The sequence below is a fragment of the Channa argus genome, chromosome 7 (genome assembly GCF_033026475.1).
Source record: "Channa argus isolate prfri chromosome 7, Channa argus male v1.0, whole genome shotgun sequence".
In the NCBI taxonomy this organism is placed as follows: domain Eukaryota; kingdom Metazoa; phylum Chordata; class Actinopteri; order Anabantiformes; family Channidae; genus Channa; species Channa argus.
In genome coordinates this window covers 27,781,774-27,795,665 of record NC_090203.1, presented here as the reverse complement: position 1 = coordinate 27,795,665, position 13,892 = coordinate 27,781,774, and the positions used below count along the sequence as shown (strand labels likewise).

Genomic DNA, 13,892 nt, shown 5'->3' with positions numbered 1-13,892 from the left:
CATTATCAAAACAGTTTTCGGCCATCTGCAAAAAACATTTAATAAAAAGGCCTAAAATTTAAAAAGCACTCCTAAAGAAACATAAACATGTCTCACATTAAAAAGAAACTCTGATTATTAGAAGAATCATTATAATGATCATTAGACTCATTAGAAGTGAAAATTTAAAAAGAAAAAAAACCCAAAGGCGTTGTTTTATTTTTTTACAGGAGCCTTTTTTAAGGAGAGGTTTGTTTTTAGGTGAATAAAATACATTTCAGTTACGTAAATTGTAGTGACTTTGGTGATCACCTTGATTTTCCTCAAGCACCATAGCAGTTTTATATTTTTTTTTTTGTATATATAAATATCTATAAGCACAATAAACATAGTTTCCAAGATAACTTTTGGTGGTCGCCTAACTTTTCCTCTAAACTCCTCAGGTAAATAGGTGCAAAACAGAAAAGATCCTAGATCTGAAAAACAGCAATCTCAGCGGAACATGTTCCACACATTTATTTGGCATGAGTTTCTCATGTTGGATCACCTTCCTGGTGCAACTCTCCAAATGTATCCAAGCTTCAAGCTGGCACCAAGGTTGCCCTTGGTGGTTGGGTGGGACCACACATGGTGGGGTTGGATTTTAACCCGTGGCCTTTTGCATCCCAACCCACTGCTCTACTACTTATCCACCAGTCTGCCCTTATCCTAAACTTAAAAGCTAGTCATAAATGTACCCTGAATACCCAAATATTGTAAGCAAGGGTATTTAGAACCATACTATATTTTGTTGGATTGTTATTATTGTTGTCATTATCATGCATAGGTATATTTAAAAATGTTTGTGTCCATATCTGTATAATGACTCTGAATGTCAAAGAATGTCTCTGTGAGCTTAGCAACCAATTAGGATAAGTTTCAAAAGTTACATACATAATCTAGAAAATAAGTTATAGGCTGGAAAACATAAATCCATCCATCCATTATCTGTAACTGATTATCCTGTTCAGGGGTCACGGGGGGGGAGCTTATCCAAGCTGAAAGTGCTTTGAGTGCTAATAGCATTATATAAGTGTGGACCATTTACAATCTTTGATACTCAGTATAAAACAGAGGTCACCAGAAAAAGTCATGGTCACACGGTGGAAAATAAAAATAAGGGCCTGCTCTGGCCCCAGGAATAGTCAAATGTCCTCCTTGGGCCAGAGCGGGTGACGTTGAATCGGAATTGTTGGGTTCTCTCTATACATCTTTATGGTCTTGACTTTATTCTGTAAAGTGCCCAGAGATGTTTTGTTGTGAATTGGTGCTATATAAATAAAGTTAACCGAATTGAATCGAATATTTGAAACTCCTGGCTAAAGATAAATATAAATACAGTAAGACTATTATTCACATGGGAGTTAATGACGCCCGATTACGCAAATCAGAGGTCACTAAAATGAATGTTGAATTGTGTCTAACTTTGCTAAAACAATGTTGGACTCTGTAGTTTTCTCTGGACCCCTGTCAAATCTGACCAGTGACGACATGTACACCCGCATGTCGTCATTCAACCGCTGGCTGTCTAGGTGGTGTCCAGCAAACGATGTGGGCTACATAGACAATTGGAAACGTTTTTGGGGAAAACCTAGGCTGATTAGGAGAAATGGCATCCATCCTACTTTAGATGGTGCAGCTTTCTTATCCAGAAATATGGCTGGTTTTATTAAACAACCAAAAGTATGACAATCCAGAGTTGAGCCTAAGATGCAGAGATCAAGTCCTACACGTCTCTCTGCAGTGTCCTTACAACCGTCACCCCCCCACAACTCCCACATACCTATAGAGACTGTGTCTGTTCCCCGACCTAAATTACATAAAGTAAATATGACAACAAGAGGAGTTAATCATAATAACCTAATAAAAGTTAAGACTACTCCTCTTACAGAACAAAACCCCAAAACTATTAAATGTGGATTATTAAATATCAGATCTCTCTCTTATAAATCTCTGTTAGTAAATGACTTAATAAGCGATCATCAATTCGATTTATTTTGTCTCACTGAAACTTGGTTGCAGCAGGAAGAATATGTCAGTTTAAATGAGTCATATTAATTATCATGTTCCTAGAAGCACAGGTTGAGGTGGAGGAGTTGCAGCAATCTTCCATTGTAGCTTATCAATAATTCCTAGACCTAAACATAGTTATAACTCATTTGAGAGCCTTACTCTTAGCCTTTCACACCCAAACTGGAAAACTCAAAAACCACTATTATTTGTTATCGTGTACCGTCCTCCAGTCTCTTATTCAGAGTTTCTGATTGAATTTTCTGATTTTCTATCTGATTTAGTGCTTAGTACAGATAAAGTCATTATAGTGGGTGACTTTAACATTCATGTAGATGCTGACAGTAACTGACTCAGCACTGTGTTTAATTCATTATTAGATTCAATTGGTTTTTCCCAAAATTTAAATAAACCCACTCACTGTTTTAGTCACACATTAGACCTTGTTCTTACGTATGGAATTGAAGCAGATAAGTTAACAATATTTCCTCACAACTCTCTTCTGTCTGACCATTTTTTAATAACATTTGAATTTACAATAACGGACTATATAGCAGTTAGGGAAAAATTCCACTACAGCAGATGCCTAAGTGAAAAATCTGTCAACAAATTTAAAGAAATTATTATCTCGTTGACAATTCTGCAGCCTCACTACGTACAATACTCGATAGTGTTGCCCCTCTAAAAAAGAAGGCAGTAAACCAGCAGAGGCGATCTCCATGGTATAGTTCACAAACACGCAACTTAAAAAAGGCAACACGAAAGTTAGAAAGGAAGTGGTGGGTGTTTTAGAAGAATCTCAATTAGCTTTGAAAAAAAGTTTAACAATGTACAAAAAAGCTCTCTGTGTTTCCAGAACAGCATATTATTCATCATTAATAGAAGAAAACAAGAACAACCCCCGGTTTCTGTTCAGCACTGTAGCCAGGCTGACTAAGAGCCATAGTTCTGTTGAGCCTAGTTTTCCCTTAACTCTGAGCAGCAATGACTTCATGACTGTCTTTATGAATAAAATTAGAAAATTAGAAAAAAACTAAGCTGCTCAAGGAAGCTTTACCCTTAATACATACATTCATATTAGATATCATCAATCTATCTTTAGAAACAGGCTGTGTACCACAGGCCTATAAAGTAGCTGTAATTAAACCACTAATTATAATACTAATAATTACTCTGGTGATCATACTATATCTATGTATGGAACCAGATGTAAATAATCAGTTAATAAAGCTTCAAACATGCCTACAAGACATAAAGGCCTGGATGTCCCACAATTCTCAGACAAAACTGAAGTCATAGTATTTGGGATTAAACATCTCAGAAATCTGCTGTCCAACCATATCGTTACCCTACATGACATAAGTAACTCCCTGAAGAGCCTGCAATTAATCCAAAATGCTGCAGCAAGAGTGCTGACTGGAACTAGCAAGAGAGATCATATTTCACCTTCACTAGCTTCTCTCCATTGGCTTCCCATTAATTTCTTACATATAAAGCTCTGAATGGTCAGGCTCCATCATATATAAGACCTCATAGCACCATATCATCCCAGTTGTTGCTCTGTTCTTTTCTCTCTTCACTTTCCACTCACTCCAACCGGTCAAGGCAGATGGTCGTCCACCCTGAGCCTGGTTCTGCTGGAGGTTTCTTCCGTTAAAGGGATTTTTTCCTCTGTTGCCTATGGCAACAGTGGACTACAGTGGGCTACATCTTTATAGTCTTGACTTTATTCTGTAAAGTGCCTTGAGATGACTTTGTTGTGAATTGGCGCTATAAAAATAAAGTTGAATTGAATTGAAACCAGAGAGAGAAGCTATATCAGCAGCTACAGGAATCAGAGCTACATCACAAAGGAGAAACTGCACAAGATACAATCTTGACTGCTAACAGTCAGAGAGCTGATGTGCATTCGTCTACACAACAAATTATACAACCGTGCAATAAAGTGAAGACTGTGGCAAGAATGTGACATGTTCATAAAGGCTGCATCTACTCCACAGTGATGGAAAGTGAGATCCCCAACACAACCCCAGTCTTTCCATGTGCACTGCTAAACTATCACTGGGTTTCTGTCTGAATGGGGTCAGGGGGCTGGTACACATAAGGTCTGCCCAGTGTGGACCACAACAAAGTAAAACCACTTTGACCTGAATGTGGTTTGAAGTTCGCTTCAGCCTGTAAACATACTCTTTATGACATGGTCACACGACAAGCACCTGGATGTCAGGTTACTTCTTCAGAACGACCGTCATATGACGGACTGGTCATGTGACAACAGTTTCAGCTTCTGTCACAAATCGATTGAGCAGAAACTAATCATCTGTCAGTTATGTTTCTGTAAAGTGAATCAAAACCTACAAATGATTTGTGCACTTTATTTAAATTCTTCCTCGCTGCTGTAACGTTGTCAGCTATATCAAAGCATAACGTTCCCCATAAAAGTTGTAACATAATAAATCAATAAAGTTTTGGAGAAAAAAAAGGATTTAGAAGAAAATGCATCCTCCGATTGGCTGTGAGTTAGACTCGAGGCAGCACCGCTCTCTCTGATTGGCCCGCAGCCCCTGAGTGAAGCCGCGGTTCCTGGTTGTCTGCTAATGGACAAATAAACTCGTTTTCAAACCTACGCTGCGGTGGGAAATTCTGGCTTCGTGTGACTGGGTGATTCAAAATGCCGCCCAGAATCGGCTGCAGTCTGCTTCTGTCCGTTGTTTTCTGTCTCTTCAGCAGTGTGGATTGTAGGTTTCATACTCTAGACCACATCAGACCGAAAGCCAGCGACAAAGCACAGGGCAGAGCAGTGGTGGAGCTGCTGAAACGCCTGCTCGGGGACAGATCCACGGAGTTCATGGTGTCAGTGAACAGGAGCCTTTCCAACGACAGCCTCGATGTGTGTGAGCTCAGGTCCAGTAAAAACAACAAGATAGTCGCCGTAGGCAGCTCCGGAGTGGCCGTGGCGTCTGGCATTTACAACTACCTGAAATATTTCTGCAACTGCCATATTTCCTGGTCCGGTAGTCAGCTGGATCTGCCGCGTCCTCTGCCAAAGCTCAGCGGCGTCCTGCGCATCAACACCCCGCACAGGTCAGTGACCCGCACCCGTTCACGCTGTCCACACCAGCAAAGGGCCAGGACATTTCGTATTTGAAGTATATCTTGATGCTAAATGTTTGTAGTTTTAAAAAAGTATCACTTTTGAGCTCATCAAAGTATTAGGATCAGAGTACTTTTCCCACCATTGGTAATGTTTGTTCACCGTTGAGTTGATGGACACTTCCTTTTACTGAGACGGCAAAACAGCTTCTTTGATGGTGTTTTTTCACGCTGCTGTACATCAGATGTGAGCCAAGTGCTCACAGCGGCAACCACAGACCTTTAACCAGACAGAGGTAGCTCTGTTAAAATCCCTCTTGAGGGACCCTTTGACCTGCCCACATCCATTATGTATCTTCAGCATCTGCTGCCAAGTCAATAAGACATGAAAACTTAAAGTTTTCATGACATAAATCCCACGCTTGGTAAATTGGACTCCCGTGGCACGTCTGTGTGTTTGAGTTCTATGATGGCAGTGTTAGAGGGGCATGTCACCCCCCCCCCCCACCACCAGCCCCACTGCAGCACAACAAAGCGCATGGGTGCATGACAAGTGGAGCAATGCAACACGTCGGTTTTCATTGTTTACTGTGAGCACTATGGACACGAGGTGCACGACTGGGCCCTTTAAATCACCCTTCTTTTCAATTGTCTGCTGTGCATTAGAGCCGCATCAGCTCACCCCAGTTATGTCATGTGCACAGTTAGTGTATAAGCAGAAGCCAGCATGGCACAGTTTTGGTTTCCCATGACTGAAATATTGTGGTGGAGAACCAGTTAAAAGTGGAATTGAAGCTCTGTCGCCTCACAGCTAAAACCTGCCTTGAACCTGCCAGCTGTGGCTTCTTTGGGTGCACTTTGCTCAGGCCACCCTGAATGGGATAAGAGCTTAAGATAAAGGATGGATGGATTTGTCAGTTGTAAAAAAAAAAAATAATAATAATACACGAACCAGGAAATAGTGGAAATGTGTGAATGAAACTTATTTCACCAGCTCATACACACACTTCAGGATCTAAGGACAAATGCTGGCTGATGTTATTTTTGCATATACTGCCTGACTGTTAGTCACTGCTAAAGCCATGCTTCTCAAACTTTACTTCTACTTTTTAATTTAAACACTGCTGCTATAAATGCACAGTGTCTAAACAGAATGAGCAGGTGATGTTGTCATCACCTGTCAATGTCTGAGCTAATTAATGACTTATGAAGACTCTCCTTATGTCTTTCCCTGTTGAGTTGAAGGAGAGTAAGCAAAGCGAGTTTAATAATGAAGGGCTGAGATTTTTTTTCTTTTAGCGTACGTACCATGTGACTAATTTACAAATCTTATGTTGTCTTCATTTACATCAATTTTTGCACATAGCGCAGATGTTGCCCCTCAACAGTTACACAGGATCCTCTTTTGGAGCTTAACGTTGTTTATTTCTATAAGACGGCAAGATAAACCTGTTGCAGTGTTTACTTTGCAATGGACTGTTAACTCATGTTCCACATTGTCCCAAAAGAATCAGACAGATAAGCAAAATCTGTAAGACGTGAAGCGTTTTGGTGATTCTAGAAATACCTTCAGACTATACTTCTTTTTTTTTTTTTTTTTAAAGATGCTTTGGTTCATGCAAATCCTGCGATAACACAGTTTGATACTAAAGACTTTGTGTGTTTGGATCTAGATTCCGGTACTACCAGAACGTCTGCACTTTCAGTTACTCCTCTGTGTGGTGGAACTGGCCCCGGTGGGAGCAGGAGATCGACTGGATGGCACTTAATGGAATCAACCTGCCGCTGGCTTTCACTGGCCAAGAAGCCCTGTGGCAGGAGGTGTGAAGGTTCAAAACAACCTTTAGGATTGTCCCATTAGGAGCTTCTACGGTGCCCATACTTGGAAGCAGTTTTCAAACTTCTCTCATTTGACCTTTTGTAGTGACGAGCACATAGAAATGAAAGAACGACATGTTCCCTGATTTTGAACATCAGCTGAGTATCTTGTTCTCCTCCTTCAGGTTTACCGTGCTCTCGGGTTAAATCAGTCAGAGATCGAAGACTTCTTCTCTGGTCCGGCCTTTCTCGCCTGGAATCGCATGGGAAACATGTTCAAGTTTGGTGGACCTCTGCCACAGTCCTGGCATGTGAACCAGCTCCACCTCCAAGTACTGAAACCGCAGACACCGTATAAAGCCACAGTGTGCATAGTCAGAGCATGTATTTGTTTGGTACCTTCTAACGGTATTATTAACGCACACAGACTGAGAATACAAAAAGCGAGAAGCAGCACATTATATCTATACATACATATAGATACATAGTCCTTTTGGATCATCACAGCAAATCATTTTGTCTGCATGTTGATTTGGCACAGTTTTTACACCGGATGCTCTTCCTGACACAACCCTTTCCCCAATTTCTACCGGGCTTAGATTGGCACTGCACAGCTGGGGAGGGGCTGTTGGGGTTTCTTGCCCAGAGACACTTTGACACGTGGTCGGGAGGAGCGGGGTGAGAACCTCCGACCCTGTGGTCGGTAGGCAGCCGCTTTACCAGCTGAATATATTCAAATAAATCAATAAACAAAATAAAAAATAAATGCTTAACCAACTCATTGATACAAGGCACTTGCTCAGAAAATGGGAAGGTGTCCTTTTAAAAAGCATTTTGAAAATAAAAGCATTTACAAAGTAATACAAAATACAAAAAGTCTTTTTTTACAGTGTGTAACTGTTAGTATGTGACCACCCGTGTTCCTAAAGAAAGTGAGTGCAAACAAATCCAGTAGTTGGAGTAGGTCACAGTTCCCCTTTGAACCTCACTGTTTTTGTGGCTGGATTCACATGTATATTTAAATTCTCACTGTTTACTTTCAGTACAAGCTGCTTGAAAATGACATTTCCACTCTTTTTCCAGTTTAACATCTTGGAACGAATGAGATCCTTTGGTATGATTCCTGTGCTGCCGGCCTTCTCTGGGAACATTCCCAAGGAAATCCTCAGGTGATCGATGCTTCTGTTTCAGCTGCTTCATACGCTCAGTGTTAGAACGTTACCAACACTGGATCTTTGAGGCCAGTACCAGTAATGTGAGCTAATAATAAGAATAATACTGCAGTACTTTACAGGATTTTTCATTGACTGAGTGCACAGAACTCACAGGAACAGTCCTGAGTGTGTTTAGCGCATCTAAAGCCAATTAAAGTTTGGAAGCTAACTGAATTTAGTGATTAAGGAGGCAAATCCTTTGTTCATACAGGCCTAGCTGGTGCTTCAATAAACAAATGTTATTTCCTGTGTTTTTTTAAAATGTGACTGCGTGACTTTTGCAGGAACTGTAAGTATCACTCATGTGCATTTAAGTGCACTTTTTAATTAACTTAAATAAACAACAGAAAATGTTTTGGGGAGACACTGTTCTCTCATTCTCTCACTGTTCTCTCAACTCTCAAAACCTTTGTGTTGCTGATGGGGTTTCTTGTGTTACAGGTTGTATCCTGAAGCGAATGTAACCAGGTTGGGGCCATGGGCTCATTTCAACTGCAGCTTCTCTTGCTCATATATCTTAGACCCTCGGGACCCACTTTTCCTCCAGATTGGTTCCCTCTATCTGTCCCAGGTGGTGAAGCAGTTTGGGACAGACCACATTTACAACACTGACACTTTTAATGAGATGACTCCACCTTCCTCGGACCCCACCTATCTGTCTGCTGTCAGTCGTTCTGTCTTTGCATCAATGACTGCAGGTGAGTGTGTGCTGACTAACACCCTGCTCACACAGGAAGCCGCCTGGATGGGGATATTTTGGGGTACAAGTACAATAATTTCCCTAGTTTGATGACCCACGGATGACCTGTTGTCCAGCACTCTTAGACACGTAACCCCCCCAAATTTTCAGCTGTGATCAAGAAGGGTCATATTTTTGTCCCTCGTCCAAATCTCAGGTTTTTTTTGGTTTGTTTATTTATTTTTTTTCTTCCCAGTTGATCCTCAGGCAATTTGGCTGATGCAAGGTTGGCTTTTCTTCAGTGACGCTGCTTTCTGGAAGCCGGCCCAGATCCAAGCCTTACTACACGGAGTGCCCCTTGGGCGAATGATTGTGCTGGACCTGTTTGCAGAGACCGAGCCCATTTTCTCCTACACAGAGTCTTTCTATGGACAGCCGTTTATCTGGTGTATGCTGCATAACTTTGGGGGCAACAGTGGTTTCTTCGGCACGGTGGAGAGCATCAATTCGGGGCCTTTTAAAGCTCTTCACTTCCCAAACTCCACCATGGTGGGCATCGGCATGACACCTGAGGGCATTGAGCAGAATCCGGTGATGTATGAGTTGATGAGTGAGCTGGCTTGGCGCAAAGAACCGGTCAACTTGTCCAAGTGGGTATCGCTGTATGCTGTACGCCGCTACGGCAGCACACAAGAGACCCTGACCGCTGCATGGAGGCTCCTGTTTGCTAGTGTCTACAACTGCACGGTCCCACATTACCGAAACCACAACCATAGCCCGCTGGTGCGCCGACCTTCCTTTCACATGAATCCTGGCCTTTGGTATGACCCAGCGGACTTGTACAAAGCCTGGAAACTGATCATAGATGCAGCCCCTTCACTGATGTCAAAGGAGACCTTCCGTTATGACCTTGTAGATGTGACTCGGCAGGTGCTACAGGTCCTGACAACATCCTTTTACAAGGATATCACGGATGCTTTTCAGAAACAAAAGCTGCCGGAGCTGCTGACTGCAGGTGGAGTGCTGGTCTATGACCTTCTACCTGAGCTCAACCGTCTGCTAAGTAGCGACCGCAACTTCCTGCTGGGGACATGGCTGGAGCAGGCCCGATCCTTAGCCCTGGACGAAAAGGAAGCACAGCTCTATGACATGAATGCCAGAAACCAGCTCACACTCTGGGGTCCCAGTGGTGAGATACTGGACTATGCCAGTAAAGAATGGGGAGGCCTCATGGAGGACTATTATGCCCAGCGCTGGGGACTGTTTGTTCACATGCTAGTAGAATGTCTGGAGAGTGGACAACCATTCAAGCAGGAGACCTTCAACCAGGCAGTTTTCCAGGTAGAAAGAGGATTCGTTTACAATAGTAGAAAGTACCCAACTAAGCCTCAGGGAGACACATATGAGATAGTCTACAGGATCTTCCTAAAGTACTACCCACAGGCCCTAAAGAGACTATAGTGAGCAGACTTGTCTCAAGTCACAGCAAGAAGAATGTCTTCCAGTGGCTGTCCCAAAACATGTTAATGTGAAGATCATTTATGTATCAAATCATACATTCACACTCATCCAGTATCCAATCGTGCCTTAGAAAATATGAGAAGGAAAGCAGAAAATAAAAGAGCGGATGATGACGGTGTCAGTTTTAGTACACACCTGATGCTTCTTGTTTTTCGCAGTTAATTGCAAAGAAGTAGTTTAACATTTTTAGAAGTTAGTATTTCTTTTGCCAGAGGGTGATGTTTAGATGGGTTGAGGACATCACCCTAAGGTGTGGGTGGATACAGCTCAGCACTGGGTTGGTGGTTTGATCCTAGTTCCTCCAGACTGCGCGTGTGTGTGTGTGCATGCGTGATCCTCATTAGTAAGTATCTTAGGATAAAGGGTTTAAATTTCAGTGTTTTTGGTTTGTTGGAAGAAATTCATGCAGACTACATGCAGAGAGAAATCTACTTCTGGCAGGTGCAGACCCTCTGCACCACCATGAAGCCCTCATTTCGGTTTCCTGTGCAGCTAATGAGTCCGTCAGCATTAGAAGTGGTGCTACATTGCTACACTGACATAAAAAGGACGTCAGGAAATAAATAAAAAGACAGGAAATAAGCACATTCCCATAAATGTTTAAAAGTTCCTTTAAATCCCAGGTGCTTTTCCGTAGCTGCACTGAAACGTTTGAGCACCGAGGAACCTTTATTCAACAATGAGTCATAATGATGACTTTTTTTTTCAGCTACACACTATAATGCGTCGGAGGCTCTTACAGACACGAGTGTGTGCTTCATGGACACTACACTAAGCAGCATCACATCACAAGTGGGCTCGTAGATAATTTTTTTTTTAAATTTTCAAAAATCTATTTTTATATGAAAAATCTAAACAGAGACCTTTGGCATCAGTCACTTTCAGAAAAAAATATTGTTTATTTTTACGGGTCACATTGATTTTGTTTTGCACCTCTGAAGTGTGTTTTTGATAAATGCACTTTAGTTAAATGTTTTCTGGAGAATAACACTGATGAGTATTGTTGTAGTCTAGTCACAGCTGAAAGTGCAGCAAATATTCCATGTTGTACACGGTCTCATTTGTATAAATGCTATTTTTGTATTTTAATAAACTGTTGTGATTCTTCACCTCAGGCATTTTATAATAAGTGACTTGGTTATTGCAGTAATTTTACTCTAAACACTGTTGTTGTATGTTTGTATATCAGAAGAACTTCTGCTTACTGATGTTATCTACTCTACACACGAGCCTGACCAGTAAACATGTAGTGTGTAGAGTGTAGTTCCCTCCAAAAATATTGGAACAGCAAGAATAATTGATGTACTTACTGAATGCTGAGTACTTTTGTGTTTAGGATCAAAAGATGGAGATTTAGAATTTCATTTTTCAGCAGGTGAAAACCATGTTCAGATGGGTTAAGGTCTGGTGATTGACTCAGACTCGGCTTTCTGATTCCCTTTGCTGATAAGGAGTTTCCGTTTTGTGGTAGGGCCTCTGTATTTCCCTTGTGAAGCCTTCTTCGAATGGTGGATTGTGATGTTCACCCCTGCACTGTGGAGCTATGGTCAGGTTGATAGCTATGGCCAATGTTTGTGCAATTCCTCAGCTTCCCCCCCCCACCACCACATACAGCTCTCTGAGCTTCAAGGCACTTATCCTTTTTAAACCAACATTTTTTACAGGCTAAGGCCAAATTTACGGAGCAAATCCTGTCAAATAAAAGCTGATAGGTTCGTGTCCGTCTTTTGAGCTTAAACCCAAATGTCTGCAGTAAACAGCTAAAACAAATGAATTGGCCTTGTTGTCCTAATACTTTAGGAAGGAACTTTCTGTCTTTCCACTTGTGCAGGACACACATTTTGACACACAGCTCACACAAAATCAATCACACTCCAGCTAGAGCTCCCTGTTCACTTACAGTAACTGGTATGTGTTGGGTTTTGTTGTACAGTGATATAAGAAATGTTATGTCACAATACATATTATTTAAATTAAAGTAATTGGTTCTTGGAGCCAGACAACACGAGGTACTGCTCCTAGAACAAGACTAATGTGTAGAACAGTCTTGTGTGTTTGCCAGGTGTAAACCTCTATAGGTTTTATTAAGACAAGCTATTAACGTACATGTCAGTGAATGTTCTGCACTTATATAGAGCTTTTCTAACTATTGGTACCAAAAGCACTTTACATGCACTTTGCTTCTCATTCACCCATTCACACTGACAATCACACACAATCACACACCAATGGCGGAGCTGTTATGCAGCTGGGCAACGCTCACCAGGAGCAACTAAGTTGGGGTTCAGTGTCTTGTTCAAGGGCACTTCGACATGTGACCGGAGGAGACGGGGAATCGAACCAACAACCCTGGGATTGATGGACGACTGCTTTACCTTCCTGCGCCACAGTTGCTAAAAAAAAACAAAGGTAAATTTTGTGGTAACTTTATAAATAAAAGTAGAAATGAACTCAAGGTTTAGAAGTTTTATTGTTGAAAAAATAATGAGTATCAGGTTTGTAGTTGAAGAGGGACTTTAACAGTTTGAGTTCCTCTCCATATGTACAGTGATTGTATTTTCTGTTCTGCTTCAGGCTCATTATTAAGACATGTTAAATCCAGTATTCAACAGTTCTCCAAAGCCACACTAAAAAGTGTAAGATCTCGTTTTCTGTTCCAGGGCTCAGCAGGGCCGGGCAGGTTCAGGTCCTCACTAAACCACCTGTGTTGGACTTGGCACCTCTCTGTCAGCGGGGCCTTCACTGAAATCCAACACGGGGAGAGGAGCTGACCTGATCCAGCCCCACTTCCTGTACTTCAACAAGTTCTGTTTTCACGATGTCACCGGGTACCAAGTCGAGTATCAGTCGACTAAGTGATGGTTTTCTTTCAGTCGTTACATGCAGAGGCTTATGTGGATCACATTTATCACCTTAGAGGAAAAAGGCTGGAGGATATCACGGCCAATCAGAACATGTTCTGTCTATGCTAAAAGTTGAGTGCAAAAGTTTGCATCCCCGTATTTTGAAATGGCAAATATGATGATGATGATGTCAGGTAGTTTGTATTAAATGAATGTGTATTAGATGTTATGTTGATGGAACAAAAAAAATATTTTACTCTTGTCATGTCAAAGTAAGATAATTGCACCCACCTGTAATTACATTTTTAGTAAATCAAAAATATTTGAAAGACAAATTTTTCTTCTCTTAATGCAACAGTTGTGTCTAAGGAAAGTCAGGAAACATCTGTACCAATGACTCTGATTGGCTGAGAGGAATTGAGCTTCATGACCTTTTTCGTACTGGATCCATTAAAGAAGCCTACACTTGTTTATCCAGTTACCTCAAATGTGACCTTTCTGCGACCCATGTCAAAGCATCTACAGCAGTTTTACACTGATGGACTGTTAACTGCAATCAATTCATTATCATACAGTAAGTCAATATTGGTAAAGTATCACTTGATTTTGATGTTTTACAAGTGACTAAATGTGTATATTAACAGTATAAAATTGACAAGAATATATTTTAGGATGAATATAAGTGGAAGTCTGACG

At 41.4% G+C, this 13,892-nt stretch overlaps 1 protein-coding gene across 1 annotated transcript; it reads left to right on the top strand.

The window, feature by feature from the left end:
* Nucleotides 1–4,403: 4,403 nt before the first annotated feature.
* On the top strand, nt 4,404–11,462 carry naglu (N-acetylglucosaminidase, alpha). The gene is made up of 6 exons (XM_067509928.1): nt 4,404–5,112; nt 6,795–6,942; nt 7,125–7,271; nt 8,023–8,108; nt 8,595–8,851; nt 9,089–11,462. The coding sequence occupies exons 1-6, from the start codon at nt 4,700–4,702 to the stop codon at nt 10,291–10,293; spliced, it is 2,256 nt and encodes a 751-aa protein (XP_067366029.1). The 5' UTR covers nt 4,404–4,699; the 3' UTR covers nt 10,294–11,462.
* Nucleotides 11,463–13,892: the final 2,430 nt, after the last annotated feature.

Excerpts from the sequence above, each read along its gene's own strand:
- naglu (XM_067509928.1), top strand. The coding sequence starts at position 4,700 with ATGCCGCCCAGAATCGGCTGCAGTCTGCTTCTGTCCGTTGTTTTCTGT. Across the intron at positions 7,272-8,022 it reads TGAACCAGCTCCACCTCCAA|TTTAACATCTTGGAACGAAT; the intron begins GTACTGAAACCG and ends CTCTTTTTCCAG. Across the intron at positions 8,109-8,594 it reads ATTCCCAAGGAAATCCTCAG|GTTGTATCCTGAAGCGAATG; the intron begins GTGATCGATGCT and ends CTTGTGTTACAG.